General features: G+C 34.7%; 1 protein-coding gene across 2 annotated transcripts; it reads left to right on the forward strand.

The window, feature by feature from the left end:
* Positions 1–12,037: 12,037 nt before the first annotated feature.
* LOC122290399 lies at positions 12,038–18,779 on the forward strand. Of its 2 annotated transcripts, XM_043098049.1 has the most exons (9): positions 12,038–12,162; positions 12,579–12,745; positions 13,868–14,339; positions 14,532–14,645; positions 16,102–16,182; positions 17,123–17,295; positions 17,443–17,539; positions 17,633–17,669; positions 18,359–18,779. In XM_043098049.1, exons 3-8 carry the CDS (start codon positions 14,043–14,045, stop codon positions 17,654–17,656), a joined length of 786 nt encoding a protein of 261 aa, XP_042953983.1. In that variant the 5' UTR covers positions 12,038–12,162; positions 12,579–12,745; positions 13,868–14,042; the 3' UTR covers positions 17,657–17,669; positions 18,359–18,779. The 2 variants fall into 2 exon arrangements, with proteins under 2 accessions (XP_042953983.1, XP_042953982.1); XM_043098048.1 differs by lacking the exons at positions 12,038–12,162; positions 12,579–12,745; positions 17,633–17,669.
* The last annotated feature ends 5,507 nt before the right edge of the window (positions 18,780–24,286 follow it).

Here is a 24,286-nt window from a genome sequence, read left to right on the forward strand (position 1 = left end):
TTTTATAAGGCATTGTTGTTCTAACCCCTGCAATTGATGTGATATAATCCTGAGTAGCTCTTGCTGTGTTTTTGCTGAAAATTATGGATGTTTTCTCAATATTCAACCTTTGCCCCGAAGCCATTTCATAGCATTTCAACAGTCTTATCAACTTGGCTCATTCTTCAGCTTTTGCCTTGCAAAAAACAAGGCTATCATCCGCAAAAAAGAGGTGGGAAACTTTCAGCTGACCTCTGGCTACTGGTATACCATGTGTATGCCTGTTTTCCTCAGCTTTAGTTATTAAGTTACTCAAAGCCTCTGCACATATGATAAAAAGGTAGGGTGACAGAGGGTCACCTTGCCTTATACCTCGAGTTAGAGAGAATTGTGGTTGACCTGTTCCATTCACTAGAATAGAATACTTGACTGTCTCTACACACTTCATCACCATTTCCACCCATTTTTTGCAGAAACCCATCTTGTAGAGGATTGCTCTCAGGAAACCTCACTCAACTCGATCATAAGCCTTGCTCATATCGAGTTTGAGTGTCATATAACCCTCTTTTCCTGTCATTCTACACTTCATAGTATGTAGTGCCTCAAAAGCCACTACTATATTATCAGATATTAATCTAGAAGGTATGAATGCTGATTGAGATGGTGAGATAATACACGGCAGGATTTTCTTTAATCTATTTGCAATCATCTTAGATATAATCTTATAAATTACATTGCATAATGAGATGGGTCTGAAATCTGTTACCCTTAGAGATTCCTTCTTCTTTGGTATAAGGGAGATGAGTGTGTTGTTGATGTTCTCCAGGCTGCCTTCTGAGTTCAGAACATTGAGGACAGCTTCTGTGACTTGGTCTCCTACAATGCTCCAATGTTTTTGGTAGAAAAGGGCAGGGAAACCATCTGGGCCTGGTGAGCTCATCTCTTCCATATGGAAAATTGCCTCTTCTACTTCCTGTCTACAGTAATCTTTGGTTAGCTGCACATTGTGTAAACTGGTTACTTTGGCCTCCAAAGAAAGAACACATTCAGTTTCTAAATTGGGTCTCGAGGAAGTGAAAAGCTCAGTGTAATACACTTGAAAAAGGCCATTGATCCCTTCTTTTGAATCTACCATTTGGTCTTGGGTGTCAAGTATTCTTCTAATGAGATTTGTTTTCCTTCTCTGTGTGGCAGCTTGGTGGAAAAACTTTGTATTCCTGTCTCCCTCCTTCAACCACTTCTTCTTTGCCCTTTGCTTCCACTTGATGTTTTCCACTTCAAGTGTTGTATCTATCTCTCTCTGTAGGTGTCTTATTTGTTCAATTAGTTGCCCTGAGTTCCTGTTTTGGAGCTGAGCTAGTGCATCCACGTTGTCTTTTACCCCTCTTCTTGTGTTTCCAAATCTTTTTCCACTCCACTGGGTCAATTTTTCTTTACAGTGCTGAAGTCCTGCTATCATGCATTCCATCTTTTCTCTAACAATTTTGGGAGCTTTCCATGAGTTTTCCCCTTGCTGGTAGCACTCACCATCTAGGAGCCAGTTAGCTTCAAACCTGAATGCCTTTGTTGCCGAGGGGCCTGATCTTGGTAGTTGGTCATAGGTGATCCACAGAGGACTATGGTCAGAACTAAGAGTTGGAAGTATGTGAACCCTTGCATCATTGTTTGGTCTGACCATTTGCCATTACAAAAGGCTCTGTCCAACCTTTCTTTAATGAAAGCTGGCCCTTGTCTCTCATTGTTCCATGTGAACTTACTTCCAACATACCCCATATCAAAAAGGCCACACTTGTTCACTGCTTCTTGGAACCTATCCATCTGTTTTTGTGGTCTTGCAGGGCCTCCCTTCTTCTCATTAAATTGGAGTATTTCATTAAAGTCTCCAATACATAGCCATCCTAAATTGGCACTAGGATTCAAATTTTCCAAAAGCTCCCAGCTACCCCTTCTGGCTTCTGTGACAGAGTTTCCATAAAAACTAGTTAGAATCCATTTTTTTGGTACATGCCCGCTTGAGACTTGTAAGGATATGTGTGAGTTGGTGTATGAGATCACCTCTACCTCTGTGTCTTGCTTCCATAGGAATGCAACACCACCTCTTGCCCCTACTGCATCAATAATAAAACTGTTTTCATACTGCAACACTCTCTTGACAATTTCAACTCTAAATCTTCTGCTCTTTGTTTCCATTAAGAAAACAAAAGTGGAAGACTTTGATTGCACTAAAAATGCAAATTATTCACTGTCCGAGGGTTCCCAAACCCTCGGCAGTTCCAGCTTAAACAATTCATAACATCTGGTGGGGCTGAGATCCGGCCACCACCATCTCATCATCATTTTGTTGTTATGGTTCCACTTTCTCTTGTTTTATTTTTTTCCTATGTAACTTGACAGAAAATGAGTCCTCTTGGTTCTGCCTTTTCCTTGAGCCTTGCATGATATTTTCTTTGCTACTAGTTGACTCAGTAGTAAGGGTGCCCAAGTTTCTGTCACGAGCCTTTCTCTTCCATGTAGCCTTCTTCTTAATTTCCTGCAGCACTTGCACCTGATCAGAGACAAAAAGGGCTAAGGATGACACTTGGTCCTTAAGCCCATCAGTATGGCCTTTGCCCATTGGGCCTACCTGAGACTTTTTTTGTTGCCAGGTTTGCATACCACTCTTTGGGAATTCTGGTTTGTTGTTTTTTCTCATCAAGCATGCTTCAGTTTGGTTTATATACTTAGAAGTGACATTATTCATTGGTAGCCTCACTGTTTCTTCAACAGGAAAGAAAGTACCTTTTATAGGTGGTGGGTTGAAAAAGGGCTTCTTGTTTCCTCCTCGAGCTGCTGAGCTGTCTGCATCAGTGTGTTTTGGTGTTTGCATGGTTGGTGAGATGTCAGGTTCCTTGGTAGTAGAGTCATCCCTGACCTCCTTGTCTGTTTTCCATTGCTGTTCACCGTGGTCATGCTTGCTGCTGTTTATTCCATACTTTTTCTTCTCACCATCTACAGACCTCGTTGCTGGAGCTCATAACCATGGTCCATATTGCATCTTATCACTTCCTGTTTTGTTAACAGAACAACCTTTGGCATTGTGCTTTATGCAACCACACCTAAAACACAGATTGGGTAGTCTTTCATACTTCAAAACAATCCATGACTTCTTCTCATCAATCGTAAGGAACAGACCTCTTTGTATAGGCTTTGTAATATCAAGTTCCACCTTCATACGTATGAATTCTCCCCAGCATATCCCTCTGGCATCTGCTTGTACTTTTAAGCATTTTCCAATGCTATTACCTATCTGTTGGCCAACATCAGTATTCATGCTTGTAAAGGGTGTGTTGTGTGCCTGCACCCAGAAGATCTCCATGGAGAAAGGGATCTCTTTGACTGACTTCTTCCCATCGAAAGAATGTAAACAGACCAACCATCTGTCAAAACACCATGGCCTTCCTTGTAACACTGTTCCAGGTCCTGTTCTAGGTGAAATTCTACCAGATATTGGTTGCTCCCTACTAGGGCTGAGCAGAAATCCGAAAATCTGACTCCGACTCCGACTCCGCTCCGATCCGACTCCGACACACTGAATCCGACTCCGACTCATCCTCCGACTCCGAGTTCCACTCCGACTCTGACTCCGATATTATTCATATTTTATAAAAATATGTGTTTTCAATACATTAACATCTAATAAATAATAATGTATAAACATTATAATGAATAATATAAGTTAATATAGTTACTATAAGTTAATTTACATTACTAATTTATTATAAGTTACTATAAGTTAATATAGTTACACTATAAGTTACTATACCTTATATAGTTAATTTACATTACTAATTTACTATAAGTTACTATATAAGTTGCTATATAAGTTACTATAGCTTATTTTATATTTTACATTACTAGTTTACTATAAGTTAATATATAATATATAGTTATATATATACTATATATATTAAGGGCTTATATAGTATATAGTTACTATACTATATATTTTTTATGCATTAATCATATATATTTAATGCATTATATAACTATACCTTATATAGTTAATTGACATTACTAATTTACTATAAGTTACTATAAAATAATATAGTTACTATATAAGTTACTATACCTTATTTAGTTAATTTACATTACTAATTTACTATAAGTTACTATATAAGTTACTATAGCTTATTTTATATTTTACAATTTACATTACTAGTTTACTATAAGTTAATATATAATATATAGTTATATTATATATAATTATAGATTATATATATACTATATATATATATATATATTAAGGGCTTATATAATATATAGTTACTATACTATTTATTTTTTATACATTAATCATATAAATTTACATATTTTATATAACTATACTTATATAATATATATATAGTTATATATTAACTTACTAATTAACTATACTTATATACTATAATATATATAGTTATATATTAACTTACTAATTAACTATACTTATATATATATTTGATTTAGGGTTTAGAAAAAAAAAAAAAAGGCTGAAAATACCAAAATAGAGCCCAAACGACGTCGTTGGACTCTGATTTGGTCACAGACTCACAAAAACATGATTCATTGCTCCAAAACGGCGCCGTTTTGGAGGTAAACGGTGTCGTTTACTTCAGGTCAAACAAGATAATTACCCCCCGAGTCCGGTCCCTCACTCTCGTCTCTCTGTCTCAGCTTTGCTTTAGGGTTTACTATTTTTCAGTTTACTCTCAGTCTCAGCTTTGCTCAGCCCCCACGAAACGGTGCCACGATCTCAGCCGTAGCCCAGCCCCAGCTTCCGACGCGTCGTTGCTTCTCCGGTATCTCCTCTCTCTCTCTCTCTAACAGAAATCGTTCGATTCATTCTTGGGTTTGAACTTTGAAACTTTGAAATCTGTAGACTGTTTTAGTTGTTTTGAATCTTTGATTTCTTTTTTATATGTTATGGTTTTGGTTTTGATTTGTTTTGTGGTTTTTTTGAAGCTTTCAGGTGTCCCAGTCGGCACTCGGCAGTCCCCGTCGGCCGTCGCCCCAAGTCCTCATGCCGTCGTAGATCTGGGTCATCGTACGGTGCCCACTGCCCTCCCACGGTCTCACCGACTCCGTCCCGACTCCGCTCCAACAAGTCGGAACCGGAGCCGAAGCGGAGCATATACCCTTCGGAGTCGGAGTCGGAGTCGGACGACCCAGATACCGACTCCGATCTGTCGGTACTCAACCCTACTCCCTACTTCAGAAAATTGCATCCAGCTAGTGCATTTCCAAACTTTCGCCATAGTGTTTTTGAAAGCCTCCTTGTTGACAGGCCTCTCAGCAATGACCATTGCCAGTAGACAATGTTGTCCTTGTTGCACCATCCTTTCCTTTAAGCTGTGTGAGATGACAACCACTCCATGCTCCTTTTCAGTGAGACTGAGAGCCTCCCATTGCGTTGCTAAGTCTTTTTCCACATCCTCTTCAAACTAACAGAGATAGCTTAAGAGACCAGACTCTTCAAGAGAGAAAAACCTCACCCTGAACAAGGAGAGGACCATATACCTCCAAGGATTCCCCTTTACCAAATCTTACCCTTTGTTTATTTTTCTCCATTTTTCCATTCGTTTTCCCCTTCTTTGAATTCTTTTCTCCCCTTCATTTTTTTCTTTTTTGAATGAAACGTTTCTCCCCTTTCACGTTCCCCTCTCATTTCCTCCCCCATTTCTTTTTCATTTTTCTTCTGTTTCTTCCTTAGTGTATTTCTTAAAAATAAAAAATATTTTTCATCGATTTCAGATGCTTGAAAATAGGAAGAGAAGAAGTTCATTTTTTTTTTTTATTAAGCTCACCCAACGTCCCTCTTGAAGAGAATAAATCTTCGCTCTGGAAAATTTCAGACCTAAGTGAGGAAAAAAGTATCATTGAAGAGGAAAATTTCAACAACCTCTCATTGGTTTTTGAGAGCTTTGCTATTGAGAATTTTGTGAAATTAAAAGCACTTACTGAAAATATCAACAATCTCTATGTGGAATTTATGAGGAATTTCACATGGAGCTTTGCTATTGAAAACAGTTTTATTGGAGAGGAATTTCTGAGGCAAAAGTCCACAGAGCTCTCAAAAGCATAACAGAAGCTAAAGGCTATAGAGAAGTCAAACGTTGAATTGTGCAGGACTATTGAGAAATTGAAGATTGAATATGGAGGTGCTTTGGAGATCTCAACTTTTTGAAATGTTTACTTTTAGGTTTCGCCAGTATCAAGTTGTTGGGAGGGCTCTGTCGACTGAAGTCGATGAGCACCCAAAGATCTACCGCATGAAACTTTGGGCCACAAACGAAGTTCACGCCAAGTCCAAATTCTAGAATTTTTTGAGAAAATTGAAGAAGGTCAAAAAAAGCAATGGGCAAATGCTTGCAATTCCACAACTCTAAAATCAAGTTCCCTTGGTGTTTAAGAAGGTCTCCTCAACTTACTCTCACATGAAGATCAGCGAAGAACCAAAACAGATGGCACCACTCCCACACGAAAACGAAGACAAGGCAAAAACAAGATCTGCAGTTCTTCAAACGTAGACGATCAAAGACGCTTAACTTTGGGTGTTTTCATCTGTGCTGTTTTCTTTTTTTAATAATATAATGACTGATGCGGCATCAGCCGACTGCCCACCATTTGCAAGGGTCGACTGCACCTAGAAGAATTGTTTGAAGTTTGAACATGTACAAAATATTGTTCTTCCTAATTACATTAGGGTGATTTATCGATTGAAGAGATTCATTGGAAGTAATTGCTAATTACGTCAATTTAGAATGACCACATTACATGGAACTGAAGATTTTCTTGGTGATTAAAAGGATGCCAACAAGAAATTCAAATTTCCAATACAAGTTCTTGAAAAATTAAAAAGGTTTAGTGTCAATTGCTAAATGGGTCGCAACCAAGAATTTACTTGATTGCGTCTCACTACAGACCATTCCCGAATATCTAGTTGATCAAAATTTTGTACCTAAATCTCATTTTATTGCCCTCCTATTCGGTTATGTAAGTTTGCCCAATAAAAAATAAAAATACAAATAAAAATGCAGTACCATCCAAATGACATAGATATTAAAGGTGATAGAAATAAAGAAGTCTGTATAGAGCATTCATAACAATATTTTGACTAAAAGTTGAGGTTTTGGCTAGCAAAAATTAATAGAGATATTAATTCACATTAAATTATCAATTCTAAAGTCAAAATAATAATATAATATTATATATTTTAATAATAATTTTATTAATTTTTTTATATTTTACAAATACATTCCATATAATAATTAATAATTAATAATTTGATTTTTACTTAAAATTATTATTTCTCAACTATTTTTTTCTCAACCTAATTACCCAATAAACACATTTGAAAATATTTTTAAAATAAAATATTGTTTTGAAGATGAATAGTAGTTGACCAAATTTAGAAAAAGAAATAGAATTACTGTAACTCAAAAATGAAGTAATGAAGCTTTGACTACTCCAATGCAGATCATTTTTACTTAAATTAGTTAAAATTTGACTAGGTCAATACTAATGCTCTAAGACCTATCTACAGGGAATCCATCCAGTCATACTCTTCCCTTATTTTTCCCTCCAAACCCTAATTTTCCTTTCAATATATATTGCCATTTGAGTAGCTCAATCACAAGAAAATTCAATATATTTGGGAATATTTCTCATTTGCATACATTTAAGAGTAACGTAATATACGGTCTCCAGATATACAAATTTTGTAAATTCTCTTTAAAAAAATTAGAGTTAATTATTAAAAACTAATTTTTTACGTAAATTTCATATATTTTTTTTTTAATAAATATATATAAAATTTATACATTCTAAAACAGTAAATATCAGCATAAAATATTTTTTATCATACAAATAAAACAATGATATATCAAATCCCATCAAATCTAAGAACAGACTCGAAGCAACAAAAAGGCCTAAAAGTAAAATAAAAGAATGGAAAAAAGTAAACCCACCGTTGAGAGCTACCATTGCCATTTTTTTTTTTAATTTGTAATTAAGAAAATACTTTTTAATGATATTGTAAATTTTTAATTAAAAAATATATATAAAAAAATAAAGCACACTTTTATACTGACCATTAACTGTAACTTGTGGGCGATGGCTGTAATGCCACATTAAATGAATATAAACATGGCCACGTCAAAATGACCTCATGTTAGAATCATAAAATGAATATTGAAAACCAGAAAATAAATAAATAAAATAAAATAAATAAAAGCTGCCACGCCACGTATGCAACTTTATAGACTCAGAGCTGCATGTGAGGAAAATAGAGGATTAGAGGAGGAGTTTTGCTATATACAAACACGGTTGCGCACTAATATGTGTACCAATACTGATTTATTCATACTTAAAATTTAAATTAACACTGTTTTCAATAAAATTTACTTTTTGACCAATCACATTACATTGGTGCACAAATTAGTGCACAATTGTGCTTGCAACTATATTTTTCCTTAGAGGAGTGCCACGACGTTAACGATTGAATTATATAAAATAAATTAACTTTTATCTGATTGATTAAATTTATTTTATAATTTTATAATATAATAAATTATATTAATTTGTAAAATTATTTTTATCTAATTTTTCTATAACTTAAGTCAAAATTTTGAATATCATACCGGTCAAGAACCTAAAACGAAATATTTCAATATCGGTATAGTTTCATGTACCGTTTCGGAATAGTCGATATATGAATAAATTATATATATAAACATATATATAAAAATTATATTTTAAAATAATAGTCTATATATGAATAAATTATATATAAATACATATATATATATATATAAATTATAAATAGCTTTATCTGAATTGGGAGTAAAAATATGAATTTACATTTTGAAAAAAGAAAAAAAAGAAAAAAAATTAAAGGCTGAAATATTGGCCGATATCGACTGATAAGCCTGGTATTTGAGGTGGTATGAAATACAGGTAATACCTGTACCGGATCAGTGGCCGGTACAGCATATACCGATCGTACAGACCGGTACGGTACGGTATTAAAAATACTGACTTGACTACCTTGAATAGAAAAAATAGATCAATAATATTAATCGATTGTATTTTTTATTTTTCATTTTTATGATCACTTAATGATGAAGAAAAGGATTATTAATGAATTAGTATTTTTATTATATTTTAAAAACATTTAAAGATGTATAAAAATGTTGAAAATAAAAAAGTAAATTTACACTATTTACCCTACTCTCTCAGTCTATTTTTTCATCCCAATAACATTGTTTATTTTGCGGCATAAAAAGTGAATTTAATAAACTCGGGAGTCGGGAGTTTGTGTATTTTGCGGCATAAAAGGCAAAAAGGCCAAATTGTTCGGCCCCTCGTGAGGCTTATAGTATAGATAGACAAAACACAAAATTGGTGCGTATAATATGTATACAGGCATAAAGCTAATTCAAATTTACAAGTCAATATTGGAAAAATCTTCCTTGATTAATTAGGTATGGTCGGAGGTCAAATTGCCTTTTCGATGGTGTGCGACGGTTGTGATGTAGGGCATGGCAAATTTGGTATGCTCTTAATAATAAAATGGGAAAATTGTTGGATTTGTGGAGCCTGATTTATTATTGTGGCGACCTGATTTGATAATTGTGATCTAACAACGATTTGTTAGGATTTTTTAGTAGATTTTCAATTAGACTTGTGTCATAGAGCAGGCTTTGAAGCAACTTGTGGGGTCCAGGTGGCAATGCCCTTGGGAAAAGTTTTTGGAACTATTTGCAACTTAAGAATCATTAGGTAGAGAGTTCATGTGATAGGTTGCTTGAGCGAATATTAGATAGAAAGTTTGCTAAAGGCTCGTTCGATACCTCACTTGAATGAATAATTCACAAATAGTGAAATTAGGATTTTCGCCGTACAACCCTATATATATGTTTATTATGAACAGTATAACCGTTTTGAGCATTATAATTTCATCTTACAATGTACTTTGACATTTTTTAAAATAATAAAATCCTCTACAATCTCATAGACATAAGTACGTTGTCGTACTATATAAATTCTATATTGTATGATTGATTGTTTCTTGTTTATTTATTTTTATTTTTTTGTCATAATTTTCACAACAAAAATAGTAGAGGCCAGGAGCTAGTAAGCATAGAGGAGAAATGAATAGCTCACATTTGCCATATGAGTCGACCATAAAGGTGGGTGAGATCGCATGCTCCACACACCCATGCGTGTCTCATGTGTGTGGATTGAAGGTAACACGTGGGTGGGAGCATGCGTGTCTCATGTGTGGATTGTAAACCTAACAAAAATCTTCAGATAGTGTTGAGTACAAAGTTAGTGTTGCAACTAGAAGATGCCTGCACTGGTGTTGCAGTTGCAGTGTGGATTGAAAGGTAGCAAATTCTGGACAAAACTGGAAAGAAAAATGAAGAATAAAATCGAATAAATTAGGAGATAAGAGGAAAGAGAGAACCATATATAAAAAGGAAAAGGAAAATGACTTATATAGTCCTAAAATGTAGAAGTTCCGTCCACTCTATTTGAGAAAAGTGAATAAATTTGAGACTCATATAAAAAAATTAATTTTTAGTGATAGTCTAGTAGGTCTCATTCTTTTTCAATAAGAGTACACGAGACTTGCATACTTTAAAATTGTATCTGACATTAATTTTATTTTATTAAATAATAAGTTATGATTTAAGGATATTGGAAAATCTCATATTACATTACATAGTGTAGAAAATAAAATAAAATATAGAAAAGAGAATGGGAAGGGAGGAGATGGATACTTTTAGAGCTACACCTTTATTATAATAAATTGTCTAAATACATAATATATGTCTCTATTTAATAAAATAATAAATTAAATACGGTAGAGAATATTCAAATTACCATACTTACAGGAATATTATGGTTATCTTATAAGTATGGTAATATTATAATATAGTGTGATAAAAGTGATAGAAATGCACTCTATAGCATTGCTAGATTACAATAGAGCGGGGAGAAAGAAGGACATGATGGGGGCAGAGGAAGAGATACTCTGCTCCAACGTGCAGTGAATGAGTCAGAAATTTATTTTAGGGTGACTAAATAAAATTAGAACAATATACATAAAATATATTTTGTTCTATTTTTATAAAAAAATTTTATGATATATAATAATTTGATAGGAAAATTTATAATAAAAATAAAATATGTTTAATACAACTTATGTATTAAAAAAGTATTTGATATGTCAAAACAAATATATTATTAAAATAATATAAATACATTCATACAAATATATTAAACAAAAGAATCAGTCGATAGTTTTTAATTTAGACATTATTCATGAACCTAAATTTAAAATTAAATTGAAACATATAAAATAAAGTTAGAAACTGAACGATAGATTTTATAGATATTCTAATAATAAGGTATCAAATTAAAGTCAAACAATTTAAAATTGAAAATCTAACAATTTATTAATACACATAATGCTATTAAAAAAAACTGAAATCAATACATACAACCATACATAATTAATATATGTAATACATATAATATGATTAATATTAATATAAAATTTTTATAAAGAAAAAAGACATACCCGCATATAGACAAATGAGTAAGGTGTAAGAAAATGGTGTTCCATGGGACTGTGAGATGAGAACTGGCAGGGGCTATTAAATACTTCTATTAATCTATTAAAAAATAAAATATTAGTTTACTATATAGAAAAAAAATCATTAATCTATAAAATAAATAAAAAATAATAATAATGAGGCCGATTCTGAAAGCTTCAAAAACTGAGTATACTAAATATAAATAAAATAATCATTAGTCAACTTCGTATAATAAAAGTCTTAAAGTAGAAAAAACCTTAAAAAGCATTAATTTATTAAACAAATAAATAAATAATATTGTGCGTGAGGGCCTGAGGCCTGCCTAAATAAGTAACTAGTGCCGAGTGCGAGCCCGTTTCTCATTTCTGGAAGTTTCAAAAATCAAAAGGGGCCGAACCCTTTTGAGACTTTGAGTCTTTGACTTTGATAGAATTGAACTAGAAAAGGAGCGAGAGAGAGATGCGATCATGTGAGGAGGCGAGAACTAAGAAGATTTCTGGTCATCTGAAGATTAGGAAATTGGAAATAGGTCCGCCGATGGTCGCGCCTCACAGACGAGCAGGTAAAGCTTTTACTTCTTTTCTTCATTTTGATGTTGAAAAATAAAAAAAAATAAAATGTAAATAATTGACAAGATGTGTTTTATTGTTAAAAAATGTATAAAATAAAATATAAATGATGAGATGTGAAGTATAATATTGTGCTGTGCGAATGAAATGTCAGTCTGGCATATTGCCGTAAGTCATAATTTAAAGATTAAAATGTTTTAAAAAATAGAAAGAAGTTAGAAATACTATTAGTTATAATTAGAATTTTTTTTTAAATTTTATTTATAATAAAAGTATATATTTTATTTTAAATAAAATGTGTTTTATGTAGGGCGGCGCCTCCAACGTGCCAACATGCATGTTGATTTTGTTTTTTGTGTGGCGTTGATTTGTGTTTATGAAATTATTTGGACAATCTCAATCTTAGCAGCTCACCTGGGGAGACAAAAAATCCGCTTCCAATGCGACACGTGTAACCCTCTCGTCCAAGAAAGAAATATCTGGTACGGTACCCCTCAGTGACTGGTGTGGATCAGAAACACCAACCACATGGACAGCTCAAAAACCCCAAATTTCATATGGTACCAATCTTTCGAGGTATTAAATTAAATTATTAATCCATTTTATTTGAGCAGTACTTCTGCTTGCAAGCTAAAGCATGGAATAATATCTCCTTTTATGTTATCATTATATAATTTAATTTATAAAATATTTAATTTAGTCAATGGAATAATATTTTTCATTTAGTTATATAATTAAGATGATATGTTTTATTGAAAGTTAAATAAAATATTATTATAATATAATTTTTTAATATTAATGTTATTTTAAAATTTGAAAAAGTTGAATTATTTATTATATTTTATGTAAAAATTTAATAAAATTATAATGATTATATAAGACAAGATTAAATAAAATATTTAAGTTTTGTGTAATCAAATCAATCTTTACTGACATGCCAATTGGTATGGAGTAGACGCTCTCTATATTGTTGACATGACATATTTTAATTTACAAGACATTCAGAGTTCATTTAGATTCAGAGAGTGTTTCATCTCATCTCATTTTATTATTATAATTTTTTTAAAATTTTCACACAAAATATAATAAATAATTCAATTTTTTCAAATTCTAAAATAATAATAATAATATTAAAAAATAATATTATTATAATATTTCATTCAACTTTTAACTTTCATTTAAAATCAACTCATATTTAAATCTAAATGATTCAATTTAAAAAACTTGTTTTATAGATCAAGTTGTGTATGTTAGTGATGTAAAATGATGCATTATATAGGGTGGTCGGGGGAATTGAATTTTTTTAATAAGGTGTTTTGAAAGATAAAATTAAGAATTTTATTTTTAATTATTTGATCGAATTGAAATTTTTTAAAAATAGACACGATATTAAATATTGAGATAAATTCCATATTAGTCTGTAATACATAGATTTCCATAAAATAAGATTTACATAGACACCAGCATCAATATTCTCATTTGATATATTATCTAATTTAACCGTACCTTTCCCACTATAGACTTTGAAGCAATCACTCCTGTATTTTTATTGAGTTTTACTGTGTATAAATAAAAATTAATACTAATATTAATTTATTTATATTTAAAATTTAAATTAATTATATTAAATTAATATACATATTAACGCACAGTTATAGTTACAATTAAATTCTTCCCATCTTTATATTCCATACAAAGGACGTAAGAGTACAGAGCTGAAGCCAGAGCGCGAAGTTTTCTCGGGCAGTATCGAAGCTTGAGTTGATCCATAGATGGCAAAATTCTCGGGGCGATTTTCATGCGCAGATTAAGGAAAGCGACGAGAGAATTTCATTATTATTATTATTTCAATTATTATTAGTACTCGAGGAAAATGCAGTCGTTAAGCATTAAGGTTTCCACGGATTTGAATACGAGGACGAGCAAGGAATGGTTGCGGGGCCGAGGAAGCTCTGGACTAGCGGAACTCGAGGCCTCCACAAGGAAGCGATGGTTGAATTGCAGATATTTTGCTCGGAATTGTAGGATTGTAGCGTGTGCTTCTCAGAGGAATAGTGGTGGCAGTGGCGGAGCGGATCAGAGTTCCAGTTCGAGTCCGAGTTCGTTCTTGTCTCAGAGCCAAACGTACGCTCTCTTAAAGCAACAAATGGAGGTTGCCGCCAAATCTGAGGTTACTCTCTATCACATCTCAGAAAATTTGAACAGCCAAAACAATCGAATATTAGCATTCTTAGCAAATGATATGGATTTTGTCCGTTTTCTCAGCAACGAGGCACATATTACCGTTATAGGCTTTCTAATGTGGTCGTTGCGGTTGAATGTTACTAATAATTCCCCTTTATATGTTTGTTTTGATTTACAGGATTACAAAGAAGCTGCAAGGATACGTGATTCGTTGAGACTATTCGAGGAAGAAGAACCGGCTTTGCGTCTGCGTAGATTGATGAAGGAAGCAGTTGCTGATGAGAGGTTTGAGGTATTCAGATTTTGCGTTAATCTATAGGATTGATATCTGAACCTTTTAAATTCCCCAGTCTTATTCTGCAATCTGAATGCACTTATAAATCGGAATCTTTGGATTATTGTAGTTAATGTGGGCATTTGGCTTAGTTCAAGATGGTAACATTATATTCTAGTCAATGCTGCAAGCATGCGTCTTTCATAAAGTCCATGATTGGCTGGCTGCTGTGCAGTGTTTCGTTGTCCTCTTAGCATATAGGCGAAATGAATATTTAATCCTTAGTGAATATTGTACCATCCAAGTGTCCTAATAGATGTGTTGCGATTTTGTTGCTGGGACTCCAAGGGGTGACCTATAGTCTAGATTAAAAATAACTCGGTACTATGTGTGGGCATAGTGCAAAGTTATTGAGTATTTATAGGTGAGTGAAGCTCGAGAAATGGCTATCATCGGGTCAATGTTGAGAGAGAGTTGCCATGGATGTTGGCTGCAGAGCATTGATGGTATGTCACGATCTAAGTGTCCCGCATGGTTTGGGTAAGTTTAACCATGTGTTCTACCCAAGTTTGTTCATTTGATGATATGTGGGGAGTTTACCAAGGGCAGTAGAAAGAATTCAAAAAGGGGCATGAGGTGTTGTCAAGATGTAGCTGAGACATGGGAACATGCTCACACAGGATGCACTGCTTTCACTGGCTTCATGTAATAAGAGTAAAGTGGCGTGGAAATCAAAATTAAAAAATGTAGAAGATTTTTTTTTATGTATTTAAATTATTGTTGATGGGTTGATTCTTTAAGATAACTATATGAATAAAATAGTTATCAGATTATCGTAGTCTTTATTTAAGTGATGAAGATTGATAAGAAAGGCCCTGATGCTTGTAAGTATTCAATATACTCACGTTTAAAATTGGGAGCTCTAGAAACCCTTGAAATGTTCTGCCAAATGAGACCTAGCGCTTCTTGAATTACCTGACTGCGTTACACATTTGATTAGTTATTAGTTAGGCATGTAATGCAATATGTTCTCATACTATTGTCATGATTGAACATTCCAATGAACAGAATTTTAGCCTCAAGCATTGATATGATCTTCGAGACTTGTAAGTAATATGTCTTTATTAGAATGTTAATTAAAAATTCAAATTCATCTCCTTCAATCAGCTTAGGGTTTTGGAATGAGTGGTGATGTAACATAATAATATTCATCTTTTAAATAATGTTTGCTCATGCTTTATGTTTAGAATGATAAGAACTGCTGCTGTTGATAACTTAATACCAATCCCATAGTTACTATTCTAACTCGGTTTGATCCTTCACTGAATATGTCAAAAAGTCTACCATAATGATATTTGGTTTTAAGCTTTCAATTTTTACCATTTCTTCCTAAGTATGATGCACATTCATCTTAAGCTATTCCATGTACTGATAGTCCAATGATTTTGTTTTTTGGGAACTTCTTTTTTGTCAGGATGCAGCCAAATATCGTGATGAGTTGAAGGAAATTGCACCACACTCTCTCCTAACATGTTCCAGTGATGCAACAACCTTTGTATGTCAAGAACTCGATCTTTAATTTTTGAGTCGAAGTTTTGTTAAAACACTCTCTCCTAACATGTTTTGTTAAAATTTTCATATCTGTGAGTCTATTTGTGTCAAGTTTTGTTAATTTCATTTGCTTCAAAGTAAAATAAGGAAAAGGGAAAAATAGTTTTGGGAAGACCAGGAGTTTAGCATCATTTGTGGAGATCTGAAAAAATATTGAAAATATTATGGGGTGTTTGGCTGGTATGAAAATCATTTGTACTTTATGAACACCCATCAGACCAAGACCCCTGTTTTTGTTGGGGGTGGTGGTTGTGCAAAGGAGCAGCCACATGGTAAGGGTATTTCTGAAGCAGTTGCTGGAATAGGGGTTACTAGTGTGTCAAGGTGAGGGCGATGGGGAAATTCTGGTGTGTAGTGGGGGTGAGGCGCCTGGGGGATGGTAGGCAATAGGTAGAGTACATCAGGGGTAAGGGGGGATCTGGTTTCATCTGGTTTCCTCCATAGGAGTGGTTGGTGTTGTGGTTCACTATAGGGGGGAGGGGGGGACCGTGTGAGGGTGAAACAAGCTCTGGAAAATATCCTACAATGCCAAATTTCCTGTTGACCAGGAAACCATTTCCCTACGAACAATATTGAAACGTTTTCTATATAGAGTTTTAGGATGAAACAAAGATGGCTGTGGTTTTTGTACGGTATTCTTCAGTCCATTTAGATTTTTTTAACTTTCTTAAAATCATTTAAAAATTGTCTAGCCTCCATTTTGGTTTTGTAAGGCCAGGTGTGTGCCTCTGAATGTTAGTGGAACAGAAAAGGAATGGGGAATGCTGTTTGAACATTGAAATATTCCTAAATCATTGTTCTGATTGGTAAAGTATGGGCTGAGATAACAAAAGTGAAAAAAAGATTACAATTAGTGGTAAGTTTAAAATAATTTTTTTTCCCAGGGAATCAGGGTTCAAGTCCGAAGTGTTTACATAGAGGGCCGAAGTCAACCTTTGAAGGGGCTGTTCTTCTTTGCATATAGAATAAGAATTACTAATAATTCAGATCGCCCGGTTCAACTTCTCCGAAGACATTGGATAATTACTGATGGCAATGGAAAAGTTGAGAATTTCTGGTGGGTAGATTATTCTAATCTTTACTATCTATGATTTCTAAAGTCATCCTTGATACTTTGTTTACTCATATTGTGTCAGTATTAAACCTTCTTGAGTTGTATGCTTGAAAAAAATAAATACATTCCAATCATCATCCCCTCATGCAGGGGAATTGGAGTTATTGGTGAACAGCCTGTTATACTTCCAAGGACAGGTTTTGAATACTCATCCGCATGCCCCTTAAGCACTCCCAATGGCAGAATGGTAAGTTGTGATGGTTTTGCTTTATTCCTTTTTGTTTTCCATGAAAAGTTATAAAGTTGGATTCATTGATGTGTTCTCAATTTATAAAATCAGGGAGAAATGTTGTCAGCTCCTTGAAAAAATCATAAAGGTTTGGTTCTGAAAACTTTCCACCAACTTTATTTTTCTATTATTTAAAACAGAAGAACCCAAGATTTTTCCTTGGGCATCATGGAGTTTGGATTCTATGACTTGCATTCACACTGCATTACTAGAAAGTGGTTTGTAGTAAAAAAAATCATATAAAAAAATCAAATTGCATGTCCTGCAGATAGGCATTAACAATGCTGCTGGGGCATGTGGTTTGCTCATGCTTTTCCTGTATTTTCCCTCTGATATAAGCATTTCTGCCTTTGTCATAGAGCTCTGGTGCATAAATGCTGTAAGTAAACCTCAACAAGAAATGTATTTTAGATTGGAGAAGAAAAGTCCTTTAAACTTATGTAACTAACACATCAACATTCAAGTGGTAAGGGCCTTGAGCTTGGGGTTATGCTCCCCCCAGGTCTAAGGTTCAAATTCCCTTGAGTGCAAACAATCTCTAGGGACCATCAGAGTGAGGGATATTCCCCTTAAATTACTAGAGGTACGCTTGTGGGAAATTCCTTGCCGAGGCTTGTGCACCCCTGGAATTAGTCGGGATGCTGTTCCTAGACACCCGGTGTCCAAAAAAAAAAAAAAACATTCATGCTAAGCTAATAATCCATTACTAGTTCTTTTTACATTTTTGAGAATTCTGGTTTATCTTATCCAAATTTCTTTGGCTTTATATAAATGCAGGAAGGTGATTTTGAGATGAAACACATCGACAGGGTAGGCTCGGAGACATTTAATGTGGCTATTGCTCCATTTTCTCTTTCAATATTAGAAGACGAATTGATGCTTTATGAGAAATGAGCTGTGGGCTTGACTTTGGAGAATTGGAAGAATTGCCTCCGTAAGATGCATTCTTATGTCGAATTGAAGGTTTGAAAAACTATTTCACTCATATTTTGCAATACAAAGTTTGAAAATCTGTATATTTTTCATCGAGTGTAAAGAGCATCTCTATTGTTCTTCTACATTCTAATCCTCATCTTATATAGATGCTCATCTTATATAGCAAACTTATTATTATAGAAATGAATTTGAAGGGATGAATGTATAGAATACTATCTGAGGTATTGCCTTTTTATCGAGGTATCGGTACGTTTAAGTTGTAGTTTCTGGCTTTCTGCATGTTTAGTTTTTTCAATCAAGTTTGGTTTAGCAGCTATTTTCTTAGGAGCTCTTTGTTTTTAGGAAATGTTGGTTTTTCCCGGAGTGATATTCGGGTTGGAAATTCGGCAGAACCTTTTCAGTTACCTGAAATAACTTCGGATTGGGTCGGAAGTAAAATTTTCGACTCGTTTGGATCTGAGCGGATCACATGAAGGAAAAAAAATATATATTTACTTTACACTCAAATTATTAACCTTTGGCATTTTGTATCTCAAACCATTAAGACAATATATTTTATCTTCAAACTATTAAAAATCGGCACTTTACACCTTCTATTACGGTTGGAAAATTTATATTGAATAATTCTATTTTTACATACAATCCACATGACATAATTTGATTTTGAAGATGAATTTTAAAATTTAAATCTTACACTAATTATTTTGAAAAGATTTAAATTTAAAAATGATGGCTTGTTTATTTTCTTTTTCGTGGTGAGTTATTTGACTCTTTAGTTTAGATGCATGACGAGATTTGTGGGTTCTTTCTCTTTTTAATTTTTTTTTAAAAAAAAACACCATTCAAGGTGTGAAATTTATGATATTTTCCCGTTAACGAAGGCAAATATCAATCTTTATTCGTCAAGCTGAGTCAGTTTAGCAGGGAATTGGAATGCCCATGGACTTCTTTTATATTTATTATTATTACAATCATCATCTTCAAATATAGATGCTTCTTCACCAAGCATCTCAGCGTATAATCAATATATATATAATTTTTATATATAATTTAGTATATATTATATAAAATATATAATAAATATATTTTATTATATATTAAAACCCTCTAAAACCGGTCCATTTTCGATTCTAGGTTTTGGGCACCGGACCGGTTTGTATATATATATATTTAATTAATTTTTAATATTATATAAAATATTATATTTATAATTATATAAGAAATAATTTTATATTATAATTTATAACATAAAATTTTAATCTTAAATATGAACATTTGCTTGATCATATGTTATTAATATAAAATATATACATTAATTACATTTTATAGCCTAATAAATTCTCAACATATTCCTTTTAATAAATATATAATACATTTTTAATATTAATATACATTAGTATATTAATTACATTTCACATAGACTATAGTGATACTATTATACTATATATAATCTTAGTCCCAAAGGCCAAACAGCGTCATTTAATTGGGACATGGGCTGCTTTATCTAGTTTTCGAAACGATGTTGTTTAATGAGGGATATATATAAATCAGTCCCCAACTAACTAAAACGGCGTCGTTTTTAGGATGAACTAAATGACACTGTTTTAGTTAGTCGGGGCTTACACTCCCCCTACCTCCCCCACCCCTCTGGCGGCCCTCTCATCTTTGCTCTGGCTCTCGAGTCCCTCAGTTCCCGCAGCCATCTCTCACACTGTCAATAGCTCATTTGTCAAGACCCCAACAAAAATTTTCCTAGGACAAGGTCCTAGACATGCATGGATATATGAGATCGGGCCACTTATGGGGGTGGGCCTAACTTTGAAGGACTTCTCTAGGGGTCTAGTGCAGACCCTAGGAAGATTGCAGGAATGACATAGGTCAATTGGAAGATGGCTCACGTTTTTCCATTTGACAAGGCCATGACTTAGCCCTGACAGCCCATTGACACTACTATTGGCATGCCCTGATAGCTCATTGACATTGCTGTTGACATGCCATGACAACCCCATAGGTCATGCCTTGACAGCCCTAAGAGCGCTACTCTGATACTGTTGCTGACATGCCCTGACAGTCCCAAGGAGAATCAGCATGTCCAGTACCATCAGCATGCCTAGCAGCCCATCAGCATGCTCACAGGCATGCCATGGCACACCCCTGACAGCTCCGCAGGCATGTCATGGCCCCCGCCATGGCACGCAATTGACAACATCGTTAGCATGCCATGGTCCATTGCCATGGGGTGCTCATGTCAGCTGCATAGACATGCCATGGCATGCCCAGGGCACCCTAATTGGCACGCCTATGTCAGCACCACAGACATGCCGCAGGCATGCCATGGCCCCTGCTATGGCAAGCCTAGGACAGCCAAGCCATGACATGCCCTTGACACGCTGCAGCACCCAGTAGGCATGCACACGGTTCCAACCCATGCCTTGTAGCACCAACGCCCAGGCCACCTGCACAGGCCATGTAGAGCCAGCGCATGGCACGACGTTGTGCCCACCATCTGGCCAATACACGACACCATGCCGTGCCCACTAGCAAGCCAATGCTGTGCCATGACATGCCTCAACATGCATTAGCAGCACACGGCCTGGCCATGACATGACCAAATTGCTCAACAGTGGCTCAGCGAGGTTAGTGGCATGCCTCAGTAGGCATGCCAGCCTTGCACATGGCCCCTGCCTACGCCCCACAGCTGCAGCGCCTAGGCCCCTGCCTAGGCCATGCCATCCCTACGCATGGCACCTGCTTGTGCCCATCAGCACAGCGCCCATGCTTGGGCCATGACATACCAATAGGCATGCCACAACAAGCCAACACCTAGGCCACCTGCCTAGGCCATGTCAGCCACGCACATAGCCATGGTGGCCATGTCAGGCAGAACTAGTGGGCAGCTCAACGCCTAAGCCCATACTTGGGCTTTTCCATGCCAGCCACATGCATAGCCTGCCCATGGCACATGCCATGGGCCAGATCATGCCACTAAGGGCCACTACAGTGGGCCCCCATGGGCCCCATGCCGCTGTCATTTATTTCTTTATTTATTTTAGTCATTTCATTATTTAGGGAACCTATTAGGGTTTCCAACTAGGTTAGTCTATAAATAAGACCTTTAGCATTTCATTTTACATCTTTTGACAAATTCCCTATAGGACCGTTTATTTGTTATTGAGATTTCTTTTGGTCCTTAGCACTTAGGCTATTTGGGTGCAACTCGTGTGAATCCCAAGTAGAGGATCTTCACCTTGACGTTTGTGAATGGGTGATGATTCATTTATCAATCTTATGAGTATTTTCCTTTTTCCATTCAATGACCTATCTTTGTTCTTGTTTATTTCCTAGTTTGTTCATATTTATTTTCTTGCATATCAAACATATTCTAAGCGTTATTCTTACTTTTCTTTGATTTCTCAAAATATCCATATATACCAAAAAGAGAGTCTTCATCTTTCCTTTGTTGAGTCATTTATTCTTTGTTCATATATATTTTCCTACTTGTTCATATATTTCCTTTGATCTTATAAAATCTTGCATCTTCTCATATTCCAACACAAATCGCACCTAGCCCATTCCAATTCCATAATTCCTTAATTCTTCATTCATATAACATCCTAGATCTACCATTCCCAAGAGATCTAGCCAAATTACCCATTGCCACATACTTTCCATACATTTCCCTACCTACCAAACACTTCATAAGCCTCCATAGATTCATATCCTATCATAAATCTATTTCATAAAGCCATAAAACATTAAATATATCCTAGATCTATTGCCTCCAACAATCCTAGCCGAAAACCCTAATTCCCATAAGGATTTCCTATATTTTAGGAAACCCTAACACTAGCCTCCACCAATTTTTAAATCATTCCCCCAAACTCTAAAACACATTCTTACACTTTTGGATCTCATCTAACACATCACAAACCCTAAGATCCTTTCCATCTTTGACCTAACCAAAACCCTAAACTACCCAAAACAATTCCTCCAAAATTCGCAGCCCTATCCATTCACCATTCAAACCCTAGCCTCACTTCACCAAATCAATCCTAAACATCACCCAAGTGTTGCCAAAACCAAGAGTTATCATTAAGCCATCCTACGTCACATCAAACACACAAATTCACCACTTAGATCACCCAAACTCATAATCATCATCAAATTCATTATTACTAAACACCATACTTTCATTAACATAGGAACCCTTCATTGCCATATCCGGGCTAAGACCAAGCAAGACGACAAGGAATATTTGGTCATCATAAGGAAACGCGAGACCAAAGGATCATAGTGTTTAGGGACTAGACTGAGGTCCCTAACACCCTCGTCGTCGACACTATTGGTCTATTCTGTTCTCCTCCACTTCCAATTGTTCCTGAGGCTACATAATCATAGATATTGTTTTCCGCTCTCTCTACGAGCTAATTAGTATGTGAACATATATATGCTTTTTAATTTTTGAACATATATATGCTTTTTAATTTTCAAAATCTTACATTTACTTTATGAATTATTACAATGTTTCAATTCATTGCTAATTGATTTATTTCATTTAGGGTTTGTATTGAATTTACAGATTTAAGATTTAGGGTTTTTTACAGATATTGAAATTTGATTAGGGTTTATATTTTATAATTTTGTTGTATAGCTTCCCATCAAGCTGAATCTGTATTTTATATTTGTGAAAGGTATATTTTATATTTTAGGATTTGGGTTTTATATATGTTGTATAGCTCCCCATCGAGGATGAACAAGTATTGCTCCCCATCAAGCTGAAAATAGCTTGATTTATTTCCTTTTTGATTTTGTGGGTAATTTTGTTTGTTTATTCATATATGTCTGTTAGTAGATTTGTGTTATGAACCTTTTTGTGAATCTGTTGTAATGTTGAATGTAGTTTCCGTAGTAGTGTATTAAGGACCAACGATTGTAATGCAATGCTTCAGTAATGAAATAAGAGTACGCAGGGAAGGTGTTTGATGAATGTTCTTATGGACTCATATTTATTGATAAGGAAGAATTCGAGGGCTTCAGACCTCCATACATCAAGTTCAGCTTTTACAAAATTCCAGAATGATTTCATTCTGATTCCCACCCTCTATATATTCCAGACCATCCACAACAGGCTCTCTAACCAACCAGTAAAATTGATAAGCAGACCAACGTAAAAACTGAAGAACATTGCAGTAAAACAAAACGCTTCGTTTGATGTTTTTAAGTCCCAAACGGTGCGTATTACAATGACCCACTACCAAACACTTACTAAATAAAACACTGCTATCTTGCTCTTACAGCTATAGAAGCCTCTAGAACTAGTTCCTCCAAAACGCCCCGTATTGCTTCCTCCTTCAAAACGTTGCACTCCATTAACACGCCTAAACGGTACATTTTATTAGCTTCCTCAGCTGCCCTTCATTGAATCAGACGACGAAGTTCGCATGATTGATGATCCCTTCCCTAGCTGGGTTCCTAACAATTTGAACCTAATAATGGATGTCAATCAGTGATTCTATTGGTTTGGCTTTCTCGTGTGTTCAATATTTTCTTGAATCATTACAATTTTTTTGCAATGTGTGTATTCTCTATTTGAATTTCTTTATGTGTGTATTCTTTATGTGTGTATTATTTATGATCTTTCTTGCATTGTGTGTATTTTCTATTTGAATTTTCTGTTATTGCATTGATGATCTTTTTTTATGGATAAGTATTGCATTGATGATCTTTCTTTTTCTATTAATCCTTATTCTTTGTGTATTGATATAAGGA

Source organism: Carya illinoinensis, chromosome 12, assembly GCF_018687715.1.
Source record: "Carya illinoinensis cultivar Pawnee chromosome 12, C.illinoinensisPawnee_v1, whole genome shotgun sequence".
Lineage (NCBI taxonomy): Eukaryota > Viridiplantae > Streptophyta > Magnoliopsida > Fagales > Juglandaceae > Carya > Carya illinoinensis.